The 25211-nt window shown below is 40.2% G+C and overlaps 1 protein-coding gene across 1 annotated transcript; it reads left to right on the top strand.

The window, feature by feature from the left end:
- Positions 1–1840: 1840 nt before the first annotated feature.
- LOC127569165 (uncharacterized) lies at positions 1841–25004 on the top strand. Its single transcript, XM_052013552.1, has 11 exons — positions 1841–2124; positions 3513–3619; positions 6023–6355; positions 7774–8043; positions 10143–10478; positions 10558–10818; positions 13115–13459; positions 13780–14052; positions 15541–15879; positions 17266–17532; positions 24848–25004. Exons 2-11 carry the CDS (start codon positions 3535–3537, stop codon positions 24964–24966), a joined length of 2628 nt encoding a protein of 875 aa, XP_051869512.1. The 5' UTR covers positions 1841–2124; positions 3513–3534; the 3' UTR covers positions 24967–25004.
- The last annotated feature ends 207 nt before the right edge of the window (positions 25005–25211 follow it).

The raw sequence follows: 25211 nt of genomic DNA, 5'->3' as shown, positions 1-25211 counted from the left end.
GTGGAGGAAACCTGAGCACCCCGAGGAAACCCATGCAGACACGGGCAGAACATACAAACTCCTTACAGACAGTGGCCGGAATTGCTGGTGCTGTAATAGCAATATGCTAACCACTACACTACAGTGCCTTAGGTAAATGTTTGCTTTCTTTTCTATTCTATGCCATTATCTTATATTTTCTCTTGACCCATCCTACTTATCCTCTTTTTCGTTTTAATATATTCTACATCTCCATGGAGCTCTGTCTTTGGTTCTCTTCCCCTTCCCTTTGTGGAAGTGTTCATACCTCACAAGTGAAACATCTGCTCTTTAACGGTCACTGATTGTCTCATTACAATTATACCAGCCAGTCTTTGGTTCTATTTTATCCAAATCTCTTCTCATTGTGTTGACATTAGACAATCTCTATTTAAGAATTTATAATTCAGACTTGCCCCTTGCTTTTCATAACCAACCCAAACCTTAAGGTATGATGATCATTGTTTTCCTAATGTGTTCTTTCTCTGATACAGGACTTTCTTGGCCCAGCTCATCCCCAAAACCAGATATAACATTCCTGCTGGGCCAATGATATTGGTCACAAAAGTTCAATTTAACACATTTCAGAAGCTTCTCTGTTTAGTGTCACTAAAATCCTCCAAGATCACAATTTGCCTGGCATGGTAGTGTTGAGGTTAGTGTAATGCTATTACAGCGCTAGCGACCTGGGTTCAATTCCGGCCGCTGTCTGCAAGGAGTTTGTACGTTCTCCCTGTGTCTGCGTGGGTTTCCTCCAGGTGCTCTGGTTTCCTCCCACATTCCAAAGACGTACGGGTTAGGAAGTTATGGTCATGCTATGTTGGCGCCGGAAGCATGGTGACACTTGCGGGCTGCCCCCAGAACACTCTATGCAAAAGATGCATTTCACTGTGTGTTTCAATGTACATGTGACTAATAAAGATATCTTATAGTTCACCTCACATCTGTGGCTCTGCCTCCCTTACACTATGTGTTGGCCAGTGGAATACTCTCAACAATGGCTCCCGAATCTTTCTCTTCAGAGCCATAGGTTCCAACATTAGTACTGTCACTCTACCTTTTCCCTGCTATTTCTGAACAGTTTGTATCTAGGGATATTAAACACCTGGTCTTTTCCTTCATTTAAGCCACATTTCAATTCATAATACCATAATATTCCTTGTGTCTGTGGCTTCACAGTCATTGTCTCTGCACATGTGCATTCTAACCCTGCCTTTGACTTCACATCATTGTTTGCTGATTTCATGTCCATTTTCTTTTCCAAAGTTCTATTCTCACTGTCCTTAGCTGGATTTTCTCCACTTACCTATATCCTTCTGAATTATTCTCCTAAAATGTACAGCTCTTCCTCGATTTGCAAAAGGGATGCATTCCTGGCAAATATTTTGTTGCAGTGAAATTATATGAACACCTTGTGGGAACTTTGGTACAATTTATTCTATACAAGGAGAGTGGAAAGCATGTCGTTATAGCAAAAAAATAGTTTTGTAAATTAAACACAAATACCCCAAAACTAAACTTACAAGACATTCTTCCATTTACTATGAGCTGTGAGCTTTGATCCTCCATAGCATTTAAAATAGTAACTGCATTAAAACATGTTTGAGTTTGGTTACTTCCTATTTTGAAGTGGGGTTTCCTCTGTTGACTCAGGCACACCAAGGATGTCTGAATCATCTGACAACAAAGAGGAAGCTGGCCTGTCCTGGTTTCAGTTGCCCTGTGCAGAGTGAGATTGAGAAGCTCAGCTTCAGTGTTTCAGTGCTCGGAACTTTACTGATCAGCCTCTGAACTCCTTCACCACAAGGCAAGCGAACACCCTTCAGTCACACTTCATTTCAAAGGTAAATGCAGTTTGAAACAGAGTCCAAAGATCTTGTTCATTTTGAAAATCAGAAAAACTGACAAATGCTGGCGATCTGAAATAAAAGCAGAAAATGCTGGAAATGCTGGAGTAGAGAGGAGAATTAAAGTGACAGCAGCTCCTTCTTTGACCTATCCTGCGCTGTGGGAACAAGGACCAACAACAGCTTAAGGAACAGCACCTCATTTTCCATCTGGACACATGCAAGATCCCGGACTGAATATCAAATTCAACAATTTCAGGTAACTTACTTTCTCTGCGTCAGAACTGGCCAGTTCTGCTATAAGTTATTCATCTGTAATATTGACTCACTTTTCTCTGCTTGATCTGCTGGGCATTTCCTTTAGCTCAGACCTGTATTTAACAGCTGTTATATATTCCCTGTTTGATTTTTTTTCTCTCTCTGATTTCCTTCATTAGTTTATTAACCAGATGGGTTCTTCCACCGTTTTTCACCATGGTAACTCTGACTCTGTCCTACTGAAGGGTGCAATCAATCCCTCCAAAGTTAATCCTGTGCCTTAACTTGTTTTCTCTCCTTCCCTGTTTTGATGTTAAATCTGTTTCTTTTTCCACAAATACTGCCTGATTCTCTGAGTGTTTCCAGACTTGATAACTTATAATTTAGATTTGTCCCTTTCTCTTCATAACTAACGCAAACCTTAAAATATGATGATTATTGTTTTACCAATGTGTTCTCTCTCTGATACAGGATTTTTTTGGCCCAGCTTATCCCCAAAACCAGATATAACATTCCTGCTGGGCCAACGATATTGGTCAAGAAAGTTCAATTTAACACATTTCAGAAATTTCTCTGTTTGGTGTCACTGAAGTCCTCCGATATCACAATTTGCCCGGCATGGTGGTGTAGTGGTTAGCACAATGCTATTACAGCACCAGCGACCTGGCTTCAATTCCGGCCACTGCCCGTAAGAAGTTTGTACGTTCTCCCCGTGTCTGTGTGGGTTTCCTCCAGGTGCTCTGGTTTCCTCCCACATTCCAAAGATGTGCAGGTTAGGAAGTTGTGGGCATGCTATGTTGGTGCCGGAAGTGTGGTGACACTTGCGGGCTGTCCCCAGAACACTCTACGCTAAAAGATGCATTTCATTGTGTGTTTCAATGTACATGTGACTAATAAATCTTATCTTATAAAAGATGGTGTTGGATTTGTCAATGATAATGCCATTGAAAATAGACTGTTATAAAAATGGGATAAATAAATGGAACAGGGGTGAATAAGGATATACTAATTTCTGTTAATACATAACCTCAGTTGTATAAGAGCCATTAGTGTCCTGGTTGGTTTTAATTTAAATGTATGTAAGTGAAAACCATGATGGTGAATTATTTTTTTTTAAAGTCTGCTTCTTGTTCTGTTTTTCTTGCAAGAAGTAAGAACAATTTTTTTTGGTTCCTATTGTAATCAATTTAATTTCAGAATGAATTGCTTCATTGAAACTTATTACAGGAAGAGATGTTGTGATTTTGCTGTTTCATTTAGAATGAGGAAATAAGTTATTTCATTTCTTTTTTTCAATCTGACATGTTGAACATACTGAAAAATCACCCAATTTCAAGAGCTTTTCTGGTGCTGGATCTACACCTGGGACTAATTGTTTAATCCTTGCAGGAAAAGAGACTAAACCTGTGAAATGAGGTCACAGCGCTGTAGCAAAATACCAGCTGCTTTGAAGTTCAGTTTTGTTTATGTTCTATTTCCATCTGTTTTCACCCAAAGTAAGTGCCTTATTTTTACCAGTCAAAATCATATTGTTTTAGTTCATCATAATGTTTAATGAATTTATGCACCCTGTACTGAGAAAACAAGTTGGTCTTTATTTCCTTATCTCTGTTCTATTAAGCATGATATGTTTTCTTCGAATACACCGAAATAACACCACAAACTAAAAAATGTTTGCATCTTCCTCATTGTTCAACATTTCCCACTTTGCCATCTTGTATTCCACATTTCACCCTTCAGCAGTTTAATGGATTGAATGTGGAGTAGTTTAAATTGTAACAATAATATCAAAATAAGAAACTATTGAGAAATTATTATTGATTGAAGCAGTCACACTTTAATTTAACATAATAGTCTAACTTGGTTGTAAACTGAACAGGCTGGGACTCTATCCTCTCATAAGGAGATCAAAGAAAGATGCAAAATAATGAATGAGTTTTTATGGTATTAGGTAGAAAAGATGTTTCCATGTGTCTGAAGTCAAAATTACTGCTTATAAAAGAGTAAATAATAACTCCAACAGCTACATAGTGAGTCAGAGGAAAGCTAAGAGTAGCATCTTTTAAGAACCAAGAAATATCCAGAGGTCATAGATGTGGTTATGGTTCTTCGTGAACATTTTATAACTGTATCCACAAAAGAGGGGCTGATACTGGTGTTGTAGATAAGGCATATGCATTTGAAATACTGAATGGGAGAATCATTGTAAGAGAGAGATTTTTGAAGCATTTATTATCCTGGAAATTGGATAAATTGTCAAGACCAGATGAAATATATCAAAGGCTGCTTAAAAAAAAGCAAGAGAGGAAATTCCATTGGCTCCAACAATAATTTTTCAATCCTTTCTGACTATAGGAGTGATTTCTCAGAATTGCTAACATTATGCCATTGCTTAAATGAAGAAGAGATAAAAGTAATTACAGGCTAGTTCAACTTCATTTGTAGGCAAATTATTGGAGCTCATTTTAAGGAATAGTATAAGCCTTTATTTAGATAAACAAAGATTCATTAGGGGAAAATCAGCATGTATTTATTAAGGGGAAGTTCCATCTGAATAACTTGCTTGAATTCTATGAGTAGCTAACATAGAGGGTTCATAAGGGGAGGGTGCTTGATGTACTCTACATGGACATTAGCAAAGTTTTTGACAAGGTCCCACATGCAAGTAAAAGCCCATGGAATCCTAAGTAAGTTGTACCCAGAACTGGTTCAATGACAGGAAACAAAGAACAGTGGTTGAGGAGTGTTTTGGTGATGGAAGGTTGTTATCAGTTGGGTTCCAGATGGCTCAGTACTTATTCTCTTGCATTTTGTAATATATATAAATACTTCAGGTCTAAATGAAGGGCGCATGATAAAGAGATTTGCAAATGATACAAAGTTGACCATATGATTACAATGAGGGAGAAAGCTTTAGACTGCAGGAAGGTATAGATGGTCTTTAAGGTTATGGGTGGGAGGTTCAGGGGAGATGTCAGGGGGAGGTTTTTCACCCAGAGAATGGTTGGTGCATGGAATGCACTGCCTGGGGTGGTGGTGGAGACAGATACATTGAACAGGTTCAAGAGCTTGTTGGATAGGCATATGGAGGAGTGTGGGATGGGGGGATATGTGGGAGGAAGGGGTTAGGTAGTGTGAGGGTGGTTTGATTGATGGCACAACATGGTGGGCCGAAGGGCCTGTTTTGTGCTGTATGGTTCTATGGTTCTATGGTTATGGTATATCTTCACAGATGAATAAGATAGGGGCATTTATGACAAAACTGGATAAATTGGAGGAAAAAAAGGATAGAATATACTGATAGGGCTCAATGACTCAATAGAAACCTTACCAAAGTGTCATTGAGTGGCACAGTGGTACAGCTAGTGTAGCTGCTGCCTCACAGCTCCAGCAACCTGGGTTCAATCTTGACCTCCAGTGCTGTCTGTGTGGAGTTTACAAGTTCTCCCTGTGACCGCGTGGGTTTCTCCAGGTGCTCCTGCTTCCTTCTGCAACCCAAAGATGTATGGGTTGGTATATTAATTGGCCACTGTAAATTGCCCTGAGTCTGTAAGTGAGTGGTAGAATCTGGGGGGGGGGGGGATTTAATGGGAATATGGGGAGAATAAAAAGTGGACTAGTGTAGGATTAATGTGAGTACTAGTGGTTGGTGCAGTCTCAGTGAGCTGAAGGGTCTGTGTGACTCTGTGACTTGATAACATTTGACCCAGGTTTTCTCATAATTTGTTCATGCTCCACATCAGCCTCCACCCACCCCCTACAATACAGAGGCTGCAGTGGAGGCAATACTATCAGTTGCTTACAAAAATATGACTGAAAATAAATGAACACTGATAACCATGGGATTAAGAAGCTGTGATTTCATATAACAGTGTTTTCACCATTCCTCTTTCTAACAGGAAGTGAAAATCATATTTATTTTTTGGATAAGAATGGTGACATTCTGTTAAAAGGTCCAGATGGTTTTGGAAATGGCCCTGTTGCCTGGGAATGGAAGCCACACTCAGAACAAGAAATTCAACTGCTGGGGACTTTTGACAAAGGGGCTTGGTCCTGGTGGAACACACAGTGGAACGACGACAGCAACTTGTATCAAAAGATTGAACGGAATCCTGGTACCATTGACCTTCGAATTATAAATCCAACATTTCAATTTGCGGGATTGTTTACCTTGACTCAAACACAGCCGAGTAAGAAAATTCTAAAGCAGTATGAAACATTTGGGATCAGTGGTGAGTGGAAAAATTCTACAAAATTATGTGGGTCTCCATAAATAAATTAATTTCTAAAGGAGGGATTGGAGGAGAGGCCAGCATGGATGTGTTGGGCCAAATGGCCTGTTTCCAAGCTGTATGACTCTTATATTATCTATTATAAATGGATTTCTCATCAAAACATCCTGAGGAATAATTTTGGACTCAAAGCTCTTCTGTGCCACTAACTTAAATAACTTCTACATAAAAAAAGACTCAATAAGAGCAAGAGTCAGTTATTTGGTCCTTTGAGTCTGCCGTACCATTCTTTGTGATCTTGGCTGATCTTCTATCTCAACACCACTTTTCTGCACTATTTCCTTATGCATTGATCTCCTTAACATCCAGAAATCTATTGGTCTCTGGTTTTAATGAACTCAATAACTGAGCATCCACAGCCCTTCTAGGTAGAAAATTCCAACCATTCATACCCTCTGCATTGAAGAAATTTCTCCTCATCTCAGTCCAAAACAGCTTACCTCTCTGATACCTTGCTCCAGATTGCTTAGCCAGGGAAATAGCCTCCCTGCCCCCAGACTGTTGAGTCTCTTAAGAATTTTTAAGTTTCACTGAAATCTCCTCTCATTATTCAAACTTGAGAGATTACAAGCCTAGAATACTCAATCTCTCCTCATACAGCAAGCATCTCAGGAGCTAGTCCAGTGAATCTTTGCTGCACTTCTTCTATAGGAGGTGTATCACTTTCTGTGTTGGGAGAGCAAAACTGTATTCAATACTCCAGGTGCTCACAATACTTAGCAATGCCATAACTAACTGCAGCAAGACAGCTCTATTCCTGGACTCAAATATATGTTTGCTGCACCTGCACATTTGTTTTCAGTGACTTACAGTATGTACATAAAATCCCTTTTAATATCAAAATTACCCAATCTCTCACCATTTAAAATGTATTGTATTAATTTTTTTAATGGATTTTGTGCACAGGCTCCCAGCGCATGTGTCAGGTAGTCTTACTGAAGTGGGCTGTCCCACTAAGGACATAGTCGCACTGGTACCTTCTCCATGTCTGAAAACACGGGTGCTGCATTTCCAGCGCACCCTCCTCTGGTGAGATCCCATCACCTGTCCACTGTGCTGTCGACAGCCACAAACACCCTGCAAACCGTGTGGCCCTGAGCTGAACCCTGACACTGCAGCAGGTTCAGGGGGAAGGTCATTGGCTCTGCTCTGCCTCACTGAATTTGGTGTAACCAGACTGAGATTCTGTGGGCCTTCTATGTTAATCTATGACTAAGACACACCAGAGTCTAGACTGATTCTCTCAAACGGCAAGGTATAATGCTGATAATGGGCACATCCTGAGGTCAGTTTGAACCCAGTCATTGGACTGTACACATCATCACTCACTTTGAATCTCATTGGTCTGTTTCTCACAGTTGAGGCAAATCCACAGCAGCCTGTGGTGGGCAGTGATGTCACAGTCAGCTGCACCATCTCCAGACTCCCAGATACAGTCAGTCTTCAGTGGGAACCAATGGACTTATCGCAACAGAACAGGAGGAACACTGATCAGATCCGCCTGAATAACACGGTCTATCTGATGGTCCGACATGTTACAGTGGAGGATGGGAAGTTGTATGCGTGTGAAGTGCGGGAAAATGGAACCATTATTCACACAGCAAAAGCACATTTTTCTGTCATTCAGGGTGAGTACTGTTCCCTCAGAGTAGAAAGTCAAGTTTCTGACATCAAAGCATTACATGTAAAACGGAGTCACATGGATGCACTTCCTGCTTATGGTTGGCATGATGGGGAGCCAAGAGATGCTGGTGCACACATTGGCACTGAACAAAAAGCTGCCTTCTCTCCCCTCAATGACCCTCCTCACTGAGTCTTGCTGCTGTTTGGACTGATTCTCCCTGTGACTGTATCCTCACACTTCAGATCAGCATTCATCTGGGAACAGGTCGAAGGGAAGAAGACAGTTTGGAAAAGGTTTACCGCCATTCAGTTTTTTCACCTGCGGAATTTTAATGAGCAGAATTTAAAACTCTGGAACAATTTTGCTAAACAAAAAGATGTAAGTTCTAGGAAGAAAAACAGAAGTATAATAAACAGAACGACACAAAACCTGTGGTAACGTTCCATGCAGGGATTGACACCAGGTCTTGGAAATTACCCTGGAGGTAGACTCTGGGATGGCTGCAGAGGCAACTATACAGTTGGGAAACCAATAAAAATGGATTTCCTATTGTCCAGAGCACAATTCATAGCTGTAGGAAACCTGGATAACTGCACCATAGGTAGAAAGCCTCAAGACCAGTTAGGTGCTCTGGGGGAGTGAGAGAGACATAGTATGATGATAGTGTTTGGGATGGAGTAATTGGCTTGCGGTGGAAGAACAAATGGTGTTTGGGCAGCTGGAATGATGCTGATAGATTTATGGATAGTTCATAAGGACAGAGATGGAGCCTGTCTACTTAACTCAGTTATCCCAAGGACTGAGCAACTCAGCTAATTGGTAATTAGTAATTGGTAATTGGTTTATTATTGCCACATGTACCGAGATACAGTGAAAAGCTTTTGTTTGCATGTCATCCAGACAGATCATTCCATACACAAGTACATCGAGGTAATACAAAAAAAAACAGAATGTAGAATATAGTGTCACAGTTATAAAGAAAGTGCAGTGCACGTAAACAAGTAAAGTGCAAGGACCATGACGAAGTAGATTGTGAGATCAAGGGTTCATCTTTGTTATATTAGAGTTTCATTCAAGAATCTTTACAGCAGGATCGAAGCTATCCTTGAGCCTGGTGGTAGGTGTTCTCAGGCTTCTGTACTTTCTGCCTGATGGGAGGAGGGAGAAGAGAGAATGACCGAGGTGGGAGGGATCTTTGATTATGTTGGCTGCTTTCCCAAGGTAGCGGGAAGTGTAGACTGAGTGTACGCTTTCGTGATGGACTGGGCTGTGTCTACAACTCTCTGCAATTTCTTGCGGTCTTGGGCAGAGCAGCTGCCAGACCAAGCTGCGGTGCATCTGGATAAGATACTTTCTATGGTTCAGCTATAAAAATTGCTGAGGGTCATCAAGGACATGCTGAATTTCCTTAGCCTTCTGAGGCAGTAGAGGCACTGGCATGCTTTCTTGGCTATAGCATCCACATGGATGGACCAGGACAAATTGTTGGTGATATTTACACCTAGGAATGTGAAGCTCTCGACCACCTCCACCTCATCATTGATACAGACAGGGGCATGTACTCTGTCCCATTTCCTGAAGTCAATGACCAGCTCTTTTGTTTTGCTGATGTAGAGAGAGAGGTCATGACACCATGCCACTAGACTCTCTATCTCCTTCCTGTACTCTGTCTCATTGTTGATCAGAGCTGCATGTGGTTTGAAATAGTTGGGGGTATCTTGTGATGATCCACTGGTGGTTATTCCTGTAACTTATGGGTTTCCCTTATCAGAAGATAGGTAAATTGGTGTGGACCATATGCCCACCTTCTGACTAGTCACCCATTGATCCAGCAGGAGTCTCTGCTGCAATATTGATCCCTCCCTGGAGCTCCATAGAGCCCAGTATCTCGGTGGTATTATTGGTTCTTGGGTCAAAGGAAGGTTGGGTATTGAATTCCACTCATTTGTATAATTTTCGAACTCATAAATTTGACAAGAATCAATCAAGTGAACATCGGTGATCAACACAAGACCTATATTTATAAATTCGCCGCCAGTGATTATTCTGGTTTTCATCTGTACCTCAGAAATTCTAACTTTGTTCTCTCTGTCATTTTTGTAGCCTTATATAAAAAGAGTTACAAACTTTATCGTTCAGGCTCCGACCACAGTGAGTTGCACTTGATCTGCCGTTCTGTTACCTATTACAATCATGCTGCATGGACCCGGAGGACAGCTGTTCAAAACTGGGAGAAAGAAATAGCATCAGCATTGAAATATCAACACATTAATGTGGACAGAACCTATTTTGGGAATCGGCTGGTCCCCAAAGAGGCAAATTTTAATGGTATTAAGTTCAGTATGAGGGTTGTCCCTGTACTATTTGAAGATGCAGGGTTTTACACGTGTTTTCTGGAGTCAAACAGATTTGTGGCCGTGAAACTAATCACAGTTAAAGGTAGGAGACAGAATGTTACTGCAGTTTTCAGAAGAAAAATCCATTGTTTGAAATCTGAATACTTTTCTTGTTTCCACAGTCACAGCTGAACAGCCTAATGCAGTGACTGAGGAAGGCACCGTCACCCTGACCTGCTCTGTGTCTGACATCACTGAATCAATGAGACTGGTTTGGATCAATAGTGATGGCAAAATTATTGGAGAAAAGACATTGAATGGGGAAGAGAAATCACTGAGTTTGGTTATTGAGAAAGCTGACAGAGGCGGAGGGAACTGGAAGTGTTGCTTGTTTATTGGGAACAGACCCCAGCTTTTAGTCACATACTATGTGGAGCACAGTGGTAACTGACTCAATGTTTGCTATCAGTCACATATTCTTATCACCTATTAATCACTCTGACAACAGTGACAAACATATTTTTCTACTATTTTTGTTTCCTTTGTGGTAGATCCCACAGTGGAACAGACTGACCCTGTGATAATACAGTGCAGACCAAGGTGAAACTGGTCTGTGTGTATCAACCATGCTCCTTGTAAACTCACTGAAGATGTCAAGCATTTGAATGTGTCAGTAAAATGGAACCATTAGTGTTGGTTTTCTGGTCCTAATTGTTTAAGTAGGAAAAAGTTGTTCTTGGTTAAAATCAATGCAAGTGAAACTCTTGCCTCTTTAGGCCAATCTTTTCTGCCTGTCTCACGGATCCCGGTGACACCAGAGCTTCGTCACTTCCCTGCTACCTGAGGGCTGGTGTACTGTGGGAGCCACAAGGCCATCGATCTTCACTGAAGTATGCAGAGATTATGTCATTTGGGAACGTGGCAGGCAAATCAACAGGAGGATAAATGATCAAACAGATTCAGGGGATTTATTTTGTGGCAGAAAAAGTTCAAGGGAAACAACTTCTTCCACATTTCATTGAGAGAAGGCTAGCACTGAATTTGTTCAGTGAATACTGAAGATCCCTTTTTAAAACAAATCAGTTCCATTATGTAGCTTTCCTTAATCCTATAGGGATTAAAAAGGTAGCCGGTTGTTTCCACGTCTATCTTTTTCTCCTACTTTTCTTCAGATTTCTTCTTCATGACATCATGCACAGGATCAACTTCAGTAATGTATGTTAGACACCTGCCTCACCCACCCACTATATCCATTGCACCCTAGACTACAATTGATGGGAATGCCTTCAACCAATGTCTGAAATGATTATGGAATCCGTCCACCTCTTTGTTACTTGTGCACTTTTAAAAATATTTTCTAAAATCATTTTTGAATATTCAGACATATTTCCTAAATTTCCCTTTGTAACCTGGTTTTGCCCCAATTCTGGTCACTCGTGCATCCATGATTTTCTTTGTTCCACTGCTGGTAATGTTTCAGTCCATTAAAGGTGTTAAATGAAGTCCAGCTGCGATCCTCTTCAAATCCAATTTCATATTTTTCCATTCTTTGTCAAGTGTCATTTTCATTACAGTAATTTCTCAAGTTACAAATGTTCTACTTACAAATTTTTACTCCAGCACCATTGACTCTGTAGGGTTGGTGTCTTTAATTCACTACAACAAATAGTGCACAACGCTGCTCTTAAAAACACACTGTGTAAAAATACCTTTCACTGATTTCATCCACACTTCTTGACTTACAAAATTTCACAAAATAAAATGTTTTCCAGGAACACATCCCTCTATTAAATTTAGGAACACTTGGAAATATATCTGAATACTGTAAAATATTTAGGGGCTGAGAGAATGTTTGAGGAATCCCAATCCAGGAAGGCAGTATCCATCATTAAGGACCCTCACCACCCAGGATATGCCCTTTTCATGTTACTACATCAGGAAGAGGTACAGGAACCTAAAGAACCACACTCAACATTTCAGGAACAGCTCCTTCCCCTCCACCATCAGATTTCTGAATGGTCCATGAACCCATGAACACTACCTCATTATTCCTCTTTTGCACTATTTATTTATTTTTGTAACTTATAGTAATGTTTATGTCTTTAGGTCCTACACTGTACTGCTGCAGCAAAACAACAAATTTCATGACATATGTCAGTGATAATAAACCTAATTCTGATTCAGATTCAGATTCAGAGTCTCTGCAAGAAAGTGACAGCTCCTCTTCCAGCTAGACAGTTCATTGTCCTGGTGTGATGCGCACTGAAACTTCCAATGTGAATTATTATAAAAATGTACTGAGAAAAAATTATCCACAGTATTAAATATTACATGAGAAGTTGTCTGACTATAAAACTTCATCGTGCCCCTTGACTTGTGCCCCTTGAGTGGACAGCCAGCACCTCTTTCCCAGGGCACCAATGCTCAACACAAGAGAGCATGGCTTTAAGGTAATGGGGGGGAAGTTCAAGGGAGATATCAGAGGAAGGTTTTTTACCCAGAGTGTGGTTGGGGCATGGAATGCACTGCCTGGGGCAGTGGTGGAGGCAGGTACATTGGTCAAATTCAAGAGATTACTAGATAGGCATATGGAGGAATTTAAAATAGAGGCATATGTGGGAGGAAGGGGTTAGATAGTCTTAGGCAAGGTTTAAAGGTTGATGCAACATTGTGGGCCGAAGGGCCTGTATTGTGTTGTACTGTTCTATGTTCTAAAATTTCTGTTCTCTTTCCTTGCAGGAAGTGGGAATTCTATTTACTTTTTCCATGAGGAAGGGAACTTTGTACTGGAAGGGCCGGACAATCCTGGAAATGGCCCCATTGTCTGGGAATGGAGGCCACACACAGGACAACAAACCACAAAGCAATTGGCCACTTTTCACAGAGAAGATCAGCGGTGGGCCGTACAATGGAGTGACGAGTACAATAAAATGCCTGGCATTTCCCAGAGGATGCATGCGGACTGGGGCACCCTTAATCTGAGAATCAGCAAGCTCACCTTTGAACTTGCAGGACTGTTCAGCTGGACTCAAACACAACCCAGTGGGAAAATCCTGAGACAGTGGGAAGTATTTGGGATCAAAGGTAAGTTAGACAAGGAGTTGAAAGGGTTGAAGAATGCAACTTTTTGTGAGTAATTCCTCAAGTGTTCCCGATAGATTGTTGGAATCCAGTCAGGATGCTGCAGTTCTATCACCCAGTCCAGAATAAATCTTGTTAAAAATATTAAAAGGAGTCAGGTGGATAATGATCCTCAGAGCACTAGGTCTAGTGAAAGCCTGAGGGGTTGGAATTTAACATTTTAATTTGTCAGAAAAGTTTAGTCCATTCTCTACAATTCTGCCTGCTGCAGTTCAGATAGCTTGTAGGGAACTGAATCACACATCATGTGTCTGTTTCCACAGTTGAGGCAGACTCACAGAGACCTGTGGTGGGCAGTGACATCACCCTCAGCTGCACCATCTCCAGACTCCCAGATACCGTCAGTCTTCTCTGGAAATCAAGAGGCTCATCTCAGCAGAACAGGAGCAACAACACCGATCAGATCCACCTGAATAACACTGTCTATCTGATGGTCCGACACGTTGAAGCAGGAAATCCCAATCTGTACACATGGGAAGTGCAGGAAAATGGCTCCGCTGTTCTCGCTGGAGACACAAGTGTTGAAGTGGATCAGGGTGAGTCCAAAGCTGCCTTGCAGCAGGTAAGAAATAGTTGCTGATATCAAACTGTTCCACATATTGTACAGTGAGTACAGACTCCACCATAGGCTTTCACTACAGGATGTGGTCATTGCTTTTACCCTGGGACATGGTGTAAATATAAAATGGTGGCACTGAGATTAATGGATAAGATAAGATAAGATAAGATAAGATATCTTTATTAGTCACATGTATATTGAAAAACACAATGAAATGCATCTTTGTGTAGAGTGTTCTGGGGGCAGCCCACAAGTGTCACCACGTTTCCGGCGCCAACATAGCATGCCCACAACTTCCTAACCTGTACATCTTTGGAATGTGGGAGGAAACCGGAGCACCCTGAAGAAACCCATGCAGACACCGGGACAACGTATGAACTCCTTACAGACAGCGGCCGGAATTGAACCGGGGTCGCTGGCGCTGTAATAGTGTTACGCTAACCGCTACACTACCGTGCCTGCCCAGGAGCCACCCAGGTGAATCAATGGATTCAATTCAATTCAATTCAATTCAATTCAATTCAATTCAATTCAATTCAATTCAATTCACCTACAGGAATCAAAAGAAATAAAATCCAGAAATCAAGTAGTTTTAGTTTCAAATCAAACAGTGAAATACAAACAAATTCAGTGTACCAATACAGGCATTACAAGATTCGGGTCTTTTCTGAGACTTTCTCCTGGGTACAGCACAGCCAGTCACTCATGAAAGTGAGTGGTGCATCCTTCAGTGAGGGGTGATTTAATCCTGTCCATGATCTGATTGTGTAACCTAACGGAGTAAGAATGAGACCCTCTTATGATCTAAATTGGACATTCCTGTCTATGGAATATACTGCTTTTCTTTGGAAGTTGGGTATAAAGTCCCTTGTTAAGGCAAAGCCAATAATGAGTTGTTAATTTTTTTAGTTCAGTATGAAAGCTCAAAGGAACCAAAGGTGCCAATTATAATGGTTAAGAGACCTTTACTGATAATCACACTCTAAGACCATGTAACAGATAGTTTATTATCTCCAGGCCAACAACATCACTTTGCTGGGGCCATGGTTGGGGAAGATGGGTTTTGTCACACAGGCCGTTGTTCAAACAATAGGCACCTGAGCAGGCAGCTGGTGTACTCCAGCTTCCACCAACTTGCCTGTCTCAGTGCAGCCTTCCCAGCTGACATCCCAGGTGTGTTATTATGTGTTATTATGTAGTTATAATAAAGAACTACAGTTCCTGGTAGGCAATGCAAGGGGTCACATGGGAGAACAGGAAGTGGCTGTAAAAAGAGAGGGAAAGCAAGCCAGTCTGTGGTGTTAGTTAATAAAATGTTCAGATGTTAAACCCACCCGAAGTTTGTCTCTTGATGAAGAACAAACATAATACCAGGAGCCGGGTGTTTGTCCTTGTGGAGATTCGGAACATTGTATCTCAGCATCTCTTAAAATCTAATTCTTTGTTCCCTGTCCCTCTCTTGCAGATTTACACAATAAGACATACACAGTTTATCGGTCAGACACAGAACACAGTGAACTCGACCTGGTTTGTGAAGCTTCTGCTGAGTTCAATGAAACAAAATGGACTTGGAGGTCGCAACATTTTCAGAATCAAGAGAGGGAAATAGCTTCCATTCACAGATCTGAGCCAATCAATGTCAACAGGAGCTACTTTGGGAATCGATTGAGAACCACAGTGGGAAATGTGAATGGCAAGAATTTCAATGTGAGGATTGTCCTTGTGCGGTTTGAAGATGCCGGAGTTTACACATGTTCTACGGGATCGTATAGACATGTGACCATTAAACTAATCACAGTTAGAGGTAGGAGATAGATATTGCTGTTGTTTTATTTAGTCATTGGGTTACCACTTTAAGAATAAACAGAGATTTTCTTACAACTTGTTCCCAAAATTGCTTCTACTCTGAAAAATGTTTCTTTCTTCCACCTCACCATCCCGAAGGTTCTACTTAAAGGTTTATATTTGTTGCTATATATAATATTTTCTCCAAACTGCTACAGTAAGGCAAGAGATTTTAAAATCTCTATTGTTGTGTTACATTTTAAATATTTCTTAAAATATTTTAAAAGCTTGATTAAAGCAGATGAAAATAAATGTATCAAAAATCCCCAGTGGGTATCCAAAACCTGACCAATCCCATCTTAAATCACTGAAGATACTTTCAAAATTTTTCAAAACAATATTCTAGATAGACTGTTTAACCTTAATAGGACCACAAAACCATAAGACATAGGAGCAGAATTAGGCCATTCAGCTCATCTGGTCTGCTCTGCCATTTGATTGGCTGATTTATTTTTCCCTCTCAACACCATTCTCCTGCCTTCTCCCCGTAACCTTTGACACCTTTACTAATCAAGAACCTATCAACCTCCACTTTAAATATGCCCAACGACTTGGCCTCCACAGCCGTCTGTGGCCATGAATTCCACAGATTCATCACCCTCTAGCTAAAGAAATTCCTCCTCTTCTCTGTTCTAAAGGGATGTCCTCTGATCCTAGACTCTCCCACTACTGGAAGCATCCTCTCCACGCTCACTATATGCAGGCCTTTCAATATTTAGTAGGTTTCAATGAGATTCCCCCTCATCCTTCTAACCCCAGTGAATACAGGCCCAGAACCATCAAACGGTCCTCATACATTAACCGTTTCATTCCTGGGATTATTCTTGTAAACCTCCTCTGGACCCTTTCTAATGCCAGCACATCCTTCCTTAGATATGGGGCCCAAAACTGCTCATAATACTTCAAATGTGGTCTGAACAATGCCTTATAAAGCCTCAGCATTACATCCTTGCTTTTATATTCTAATTGACCAAGTTGCAAAGTTTTACTCAAAATCTATAACACTAAAGATTATCCTTGCCCCAGAAGTTTCATTTTTTTTTATTTCTAGAGCCTCCTCAAAGGCCTCAAACGAACATATTTAGTGGAATCCCCAAATGTGATTAATACACTCTGACTGGGACCTACGATTTGGGTCTTGAGGATTTTGTTTCTACTAATTTATTTTTAAAAGCAGGATAAAAGTTGTAGAAACTGGAGTCTATTGAGAGTCTGTTGAATACAATCAGTACTTAAGCTTTTGAGATCTTTTGTGTTGTTTACATCAATTCAGGTGAGTTATGCTGAAAAACCAAGTGGAAACTTGGGGTTGCCATCATAATCCCTAATTTTCTCATTTCCACAGTCACAGCTGAACCGCCTGATGCAGTGACTGAGGGAGACACCATCACCCTGACCTGCTCTGTGTCTGATGTCACTGAATCAATGAGACTTGTTTGGATCAATGGTGATAACAAAACCATTCAAGAGGAAACTTTTAATGACCACAGACAGGAAGGGAAATCTTTACAGCAGATTATTCCAAAATCTGATGCAGACAGAAGAAAATGGATGTGTGCAGTGTCTCATCAAAATATACCTAAGATTGTAATTCCATATCGGAAGGAGAACAGTAAGTGTTAGAGCTTTTGTTCTTTGTAATCTGCACAGAAGGTTCTTGTGATTGGCTGAGCAAGTAAGATAACTTGCTTTTTATCCACTGTTGCATTTCATATTACTCAATGTTCAGTTACAGATGTTCATACATAAACAGCTTAAAATCAAAATCCATCCACACATCTCAAAACAATGGGAAATTAACAAAGTGCAGTCTTCACTCAGACACACTGTAAGAGATAGACTTTTGGATTAGGCAAATTGAGGTACAATTGGCGTGAATGGGAGAGACCCTCCAATCTGTACTATTTTTGATATCACCGAGACTTGTGTGAATCAGAAAACATGGCAAAAATGTTAAAGGAGGATGATTGAATGTGACAAATCATTGAGATGGATTATTCAGAAAACTGACAGAGGCGGATGATATTTGTTTTGATCTTTCAAAACTGTTCCTTTGCTTTGCCTCTGTTTTATCTGTCACGAACCAGCAACAAAAGAAACACACTGAGCATGATTTAGTGTTAAAAACTATTATATTAATCACTACTTATGATAATACGTAAAATAAAAGTAAAAATGTTAGTATGTTAGAATTCAAAATGTTAAACCTCGAACGTTAACCCCAAAAACTAAACTCTTCGTGTGTGTGTGTGGCAAAGTCCAAAACTCCCAGTTCCGGAATGGTTCTTAAAAGTTCAGTTCCGCAAGCCATAAGGTAAAACATGAGCAAGGGCTTCTTCAACAACCACCGTTGTCAGAAGATAAGACGTAGACGTAGAAAAACATAGAGAGAGTAAATACGAAATCCAAATGTTCCACGATGGAACCCAAATGACACTTCAGTGTTTACTCGGTAGTGACTTCCTCACCCCGAAAAGCATCCGAATCGTGGTCGTCCACACACAAATACCTGTTTCCTTCTACAGGTCAGCAACAAAGTGAACTCCACCGGATTACTTCCAACTTCCATACATGGATTTCAGTGGCAAACACAGTTATTGTTTCTCATCCAACGATAGAGAAAACAAGCAGGCTGGTGTCTCTCTCCCTTTTCTCTCTCTCTCTCCTTCTTCTTCTGACTTCTTCAACAACGTCATTACGTCCTTTATCTTCTATTGACGTAAGCACGCCCCACACACACATACACACAGACTCTCTATCTTAAAGGGACTTTCACTGTCCGTAACACCTCCCACCTAAAAAAAAAATTTTCCCAAGAAAATTTTAACCGCGCATACAGTTAGTAATGTTAATAATTATCATTCTACACAACTACAGACTATCAGATTAGTACAGATACATGTTTCCCATTTAACATCGGGAAAGACAATCAGCAATCACATTATCTTTGCCTTTAATGTGAGTTATCATGAGATCAAACTCTTGCAAAATTAAACTCCAGTTTAGCAGCCTTCCGTTCTTGTTTTTGACTTGGCTCAGAAACACCAATGGGTTATGATCTGTATATACAGTCAATGGTTTCTGAGCGGTGCAAACATATACACTGAAATGTTGCAAGGCTAAAACAAGCGACAATAATTCTTTCTCTATGGTGGAATAATTCTTTTGGTGCTCATTAAATTTCTTTGAAAAGTAAGCTACAGGATGGTCAATATCATCAAGGTCACCCTTCTGCAACAACACAGCTCCTGCAGCTTCATCACTGGCATCTACTGCTAATGAAAATGGCTTTTCAAAGTCAGGTGTTTTGAGCACAGGATGGTAGCATAAAATGGCTTTCAGCTTCTCAAATGCTTCTTGACAAGAATCTGTCCAAACAAACTTTACTCCCTTCTTCAGAAGATTAGTTAGGGGAAGAGCAATATCAGCAAAATGTTTACAAAATTTTCGATAATATCCAACCATTCCCAAAAATCTTCTAACAGTCCTCGTACCTGTGGGAATAGGGAACTCAGATATTGCTTGAGCTTTTGCCTGAACAGGAGCTTGCTTGCCTTGACCTACAACATAACCAAGATACGTCACAGTGGCATGGCCAAATTCACTTTTAGCCAAGTTAACTGTAAGGTTAGCCTTGGAAAGTCTTTCAAACAACCTTTCTAACACAGAGATGTGATCTTCCCAAGTATCATTCCTAGTCACTAAGTCGTCAATGTAGGCATCTGTATGTTTTAACCCATGAATCACTGAATTAATCATTCTTTGAAATGTTGCCGGAGCATTTTTCATTCCAAATGGCAAAACATTGTATTCATACAATCCAGAAGGGGTTACAAAGGCTGAAATCTCCCTTCCTCTATCTGTTAATGGAACACACCAGTACCCTTTTAATAGGTCAATCTTTGTAAGAAATTTTGCCTTTCCCACTCTATCTATGCAATCATCCACCCTAGGAATAGGGTAAGCATCTGTCTTTGTTACAGCATTCACTTTCCTGTAATCTGTGCAAAATCTAACAGTTCCATCAGGTTTAGGTACAATAACACAGGACGAACTCCAATTTGAAGTAGAATGTCTAATAATATCATTTTCCAACATGTATTTTATTTCCTGATCAACAAGTTTACTTTTTTCCACATTCATTCGATATGGGTGTTGTTTGATTGGTTTTGCATCCCCAACATCAACATCATGGGTAATTATCGATGTTCTGTTTGGAACATCTGGGAACAGATTTTAAATTTTAAAATTAATTCTCTCATCTGTTGTCTTTGTGTAACTTGTAAATGGTCTCCAGGATATTTTGGTTTTTTAGTTTCGATGGAACAATATTTGGTCTAAATTGGCCTTCCTCAACATCAACATCAGGCATTCTAGAAACAACCTTTACATCATCCACCAAGGCCACAACTGACTCCCTCTCATAATAAGGTTTTAGCATGTTTACATGACAGAGTTGTGTTTTCTTGCGTCTATCTGGTGTTTTGATTATATATGTTAAATCAGTCACTCGAGATTCAATAACATAGGGTCCAGAAAAACGAGCTTGCAAGGGATTATTTTGGCTAGGGAAAAATACCAACACCTTTTGTCCCACTGCAAATGTCCTAGGCCGAGCACGTCTATCAAAATATGTCTTCATTCTTATCTGGCTGGTTTTCAAATTCTCTCTCGCTTGCTGGCAGACTCTCTCCAACCTAGTTTTAAATTTTTGGACATGGGGAGGTCTCCATTTCCTCCTTAACACTCCATTTTTGACATAATATCCAGTTGGCACTTTCTCAATCTCCTCACATGAGAGAGCTTTTTCTTTCAATTCTGTCAACTCAGGGTCCTTTGTCTGTTCCACCATAAAATCCTTCCTCGACAAAGACAAATCTTTAAATTCAAGCTCACTATAAGGATGTTGATCCTCCAGTGAAGACAGAAAAGTCTCAGATAAGGCATCATAATTTTCTTCCTGTTTAGGACTGTCACAAGGAACCACATCAGACTGCACCGGACTGTCTGTCTTGGCTAATTCTTTAGCTCTAGCTCGAGTCACCGCACATGATGGGTAAACATCTGGATCATTCTCAGACTCATCAATCCTTGGTTTGGTTGTTAACCGTACCACAGGAACAATTTCTCCATCTGCAAGGTCGTTTCCCAATAACAAAGAAACTCCTTCCACTGGCAAACTAGGTCTTATCCCAATCTCGACTGGTCCTTCTATGAACTTTGACTTTAAAATCACCCTGTGTAAAGGGACAGATATGGTGTCATCTGTAACGCCTCGTACTAGATTTACTTCACCAGTGTCACTTTCTTCACCAAAATTTAAAACACTGTCCAGCAAGAGAGATTGACTAGCCCCAGTATCTCTAAGAATTTTCACTGGCACCTGGGGTGACTCATCATTCAGTGAAACAAAACCCTCTGATACACAAGAACGGAATTCCTTTCTCACCTCCTCCAACTTTTCCGCTTTTACCTCTTGCAAGGACTGATCTTTAACAGCATCTCCTAAACCTTTTTGATTTTTAATTGCCTGAAAGCAAGCATTGGGCACAGCTTCCTTCCTTTTCTTCAAAAGGGCACAATGAGATATCACATGGCCAGGTTTCCTACAGTAATAACAAGTATGCTCAACAGGTTTCTCCAGCCCTGGCTTCTTTTCATCTTTTCCTTTTTGATTACCTCCCAATTTAATCTCCGGTTTACCTGGATTGTCCTTGTAACTCTTTTGAAAGGTTTTAGGTTGTCCCCATTTGGATTTATGGGTTAAAGCATAATCATCTGCCAACCTAGCAGTTTCTTGTAAAGTTTCCACTCCCTTTTCATTTAAATATGTTGTTAATTCAGCTGGAACACATCTTTTAAAGTCTTCCACTAGTATCAATTCTTTCAATTTATCAAAATCCCCATCTACATTTTTAGCCAGGCACCATCGTTCAAAACACATTCTCTTTCCATTGGCAAATTTCATATAAGTCTGATCTGCAGATTTCCTCAAGTCTCTGAATTTTTGTCTATAAGCTTCAGGTACCAATTCGTAGGCCTTCAAAATAGCTTGTTTTACCTTGGTATAATCAGCTGCATCCTCAGCAGACAAAGCAGAATAAGCTTTTTGAGCTTTACCTTTAATCACACTCTGTACCATAAGAGCCCATCCTTTCCTTGGCCAGTTTGAACTCACAGCAACCTTTTCAAAATGTTGGAAATACTGATCAACCTGATCTTCCTCAAAAGGAGGGACTAATCGAGCCTCCCTGCTGGCTGAAAAACCATCATCAGAATCAGATTCCGAACTCCTACGCTTCATTTGTAACTCATGCTGCCTCTGTTTTTCCTTCTCCTCTGCCTCAAACTTTAACCGAATTAGTTCCCATTCCCGTTTGGCCTCTAACTTCATCTGAGTTATCTTTTGTTCGGCCTCTAATTTCTTTTGCTCTCGTTCAGCTTCTATCTTTAACTGGGTTTGCTCTCGTTCAGCCTCTATCTTTGCCAGCTGCACCTGTGCCTCAGAAATTGCTATTTCACTGCCAGGAAACTGTTTTAACACTTCCTTCTCAAACACCTTCTTTTCCACATAATGGCCAGCTATCAGTCTCTAAATATCTGCCTTTCTCATAGACTGCTTTACTTCTGTAAGGTTTAGCCTTGTAGCAATCTTTATCAGATCATCCTTTTTCGCCACCTCCAATCCCTTTTGGGTTGGTGACTCCAAAAATGCCTTAATATCCATTGCTGCTGGTTTCCACACACACAAGCCAATTAAAAAGAATTTATCAGACCTCCCTCAAAAATCTTTGGATTTAATCCCGAACGAATCTCGTCAATCTGGGGAACGATCCCAGATGACACTCGTTAATCTTTGGATTGGATCCCATACAAATCTCGTTAACCTTGGGAACTATCCCGGATGAGCCCCCAATTTTGTCACGAACCAGCAACAAAAGAAACACACTGAGCATGATTTAGTGTTAAAAACTATTTTATTAATCACTACTTATGATAATACGTAAAATAAAAGTAAAAATGTTAGTATGTTAGAATTCAAAATGTTAAACCTTGAACGTTAACCCCAAAAACTAAACTCTTCGTGTGTGTGTGTGGCAAAGTCCAAAACTCCCAGTTCCGGAATGGTTCTTAAAAGTTCAGTTCCGCAAGCCATAAGGTGAAACATGAGCAAGGGCTTCTTCAACAACCACCGTTGTCAGAAGATAAGACGTAGACGTAGAAAAACATAGAGAGAGTAAATACGAAATCCAAATGTTCCACAATGGAACCCAAATGACACTTCAGTGTTTACTCGGTAGTGACTTCCTCACCCCGAAAAGCATCCGAATCGTGGTCGTCCACACACAAATACCTGTTTTCTTCTACAGGTCAGCAACAAAGTGAACTCCACCGGATTACTTCCAACTTCCATACATGGATTTCAGTGGCAAACACAGTTATTGTTTCTCATCCAACGATAGAGAAAACAAGCAGGCTGGTGTCTCTCTCCCTTTTCTCTCTCTCTCTCCTTCTTCTTCTGACTTCTTCAACAACGTCATTATGTCCTTTATCTTCTATTGACGTAAGCACGCCCCACACACACATACACACAGACTCTCTATCTTAAAGGGACTTTCACTGAGTCCGTAACATATCTGATTCAGCGAAGGTTCTCAACGGAGGATTCCTGCCACAGATTGATCTTTTTTCGAGAGATAACCTTCATTCTCTCTTCGTTCTGCAGGCTCCACACTCAGTAGGATTCAAACCACCGTTTAAAAACACACAGAATTGCCACAGGTGAAATTAATCACTCCTGGCTTAGAAACACTTGGATTACCTTTGATAACTGTGTTGTACTGCACTATTAGATCAGTTGCCCATTTCTCCTTTTCTCTGATTTCCCTTGAGTTCAAAGCCAAAGTTTTACAGTGTTAAACCCAGAAGAAGATTGGTGTAGCCACAGCATGTGCACGACTGAGGGAGAAGTGGCGTTCAACAATTGGCAACTGTTTTTAGAACATTACCATCCCTTTCCATAGGCTGCAAATGTCAACCACAGCATCCTGAGAAGTAGGATTGTGGGTTACTAAATGTAATAATAAATTGTGTTTTACAAGGCAAATAGTAGACAAGAAAATTGCATTGAGATGGAGATAAGATGAAAGGCAAATTATTAAGAGATTGATTGGTGGACAACTTTCAAAGTGCTGTTTAATAACTTAAAATTAACTTTGCAAATCCTGACATAACCAATGCTGTAGGAAGTCATCCAGTAGAGTATAGTTATACTGCAAGTCTATCCACTGATCACCATGTCCACTTACATCAAGTTGTCTCATCTAATGTTCTATTGCATTAATAAAGAAACTGAAATAATTACATTTAATACATAAACTATTACATGAACACACAGAATTTGCATGGTATTGTAGTTAGATGCTAATAATTACAACTAAATTCCTAATCAAAGTAAGTGATTTATTTTATAAAATAAATGCCAGTGAGTGAACTCAATTTGTCTCTGGCCTTGATGGTTAATATCTGCCCAAAAAATTCAACAGCAAAGACTGAGAACGTAGTAACAGGGTGTGAATCCATTATGCTCCTTTTGTCAAACGATATTTGTTTTATTTCAGCTGAGGCAACTGATAGTCCAGTTTTGTCCTCACTTTCTCCTTTCTCATCACATGAAAATGTTCACACTAATTTGAAACCAATGAAGCAAAAAGACTCAGATGAAAATGACCAAACCCTGGCAAGTAAACTGCAAGAAATAAAAAGCTCTCATGACTTGGTCTTGACACAAATTAACATCGCTCTGGCTCCCAGAATTTAATACAGTATGTTTTCACTGTTGCATCACTTATAGAATGACTGATAGGAATTTTAACTGCTAAATAAGATGGGGAGTGAAACTGAAATGTCAACTTTGTCCTTCACAGTGAGACCACATTTGAACATTTGGATCATCACAGTTTCAGGCTACTTGTTTGTTAAATTGGCCGTTTTTCTTGGATTAATTTGCTGCTTGAAGAGGATAAAAAGAGGAAAAAATTCTTGAAGGTTTCCAGGAAGCCAAGATGCCACGGGTATAGGGAAAGCAGATGTTCATTGAATAAATTATTTTGTTTACATTTTACATATAATTCTGAGGTTAAAGGAATCATTACTGCACGATACAGACACACGGTTCAAATATTCTGCAACATACAAATAGCAGTAACTTGCCTGCTCCCACTTCCTACTGAACTCGGTTGAAGGAACTATGGAGTTTTCAGAGAGCCTTGGCTAATGAAAGAACAATGT

This window comes from Pristis pectinata, chromosome 4 (genome assembly GCF_009764475.1).
Source record: "Pristis pectinata isolate sPriPec2 chromosome 4, sPriPec2.1.pri, whole genome shotgun sequence".
Taxonomy (NCBI): Eukaryota; Metazoa; Chordata; class Chondrichthyes; order Rhinopristiformes; family Pristidae; genus Pristis; species Pristis pectinata.
The sequence above is the reverse complement of the archived record's forward strand: the minus strand, read 5'-3'. Positions and strand labels throughout refer to the sequence as shown.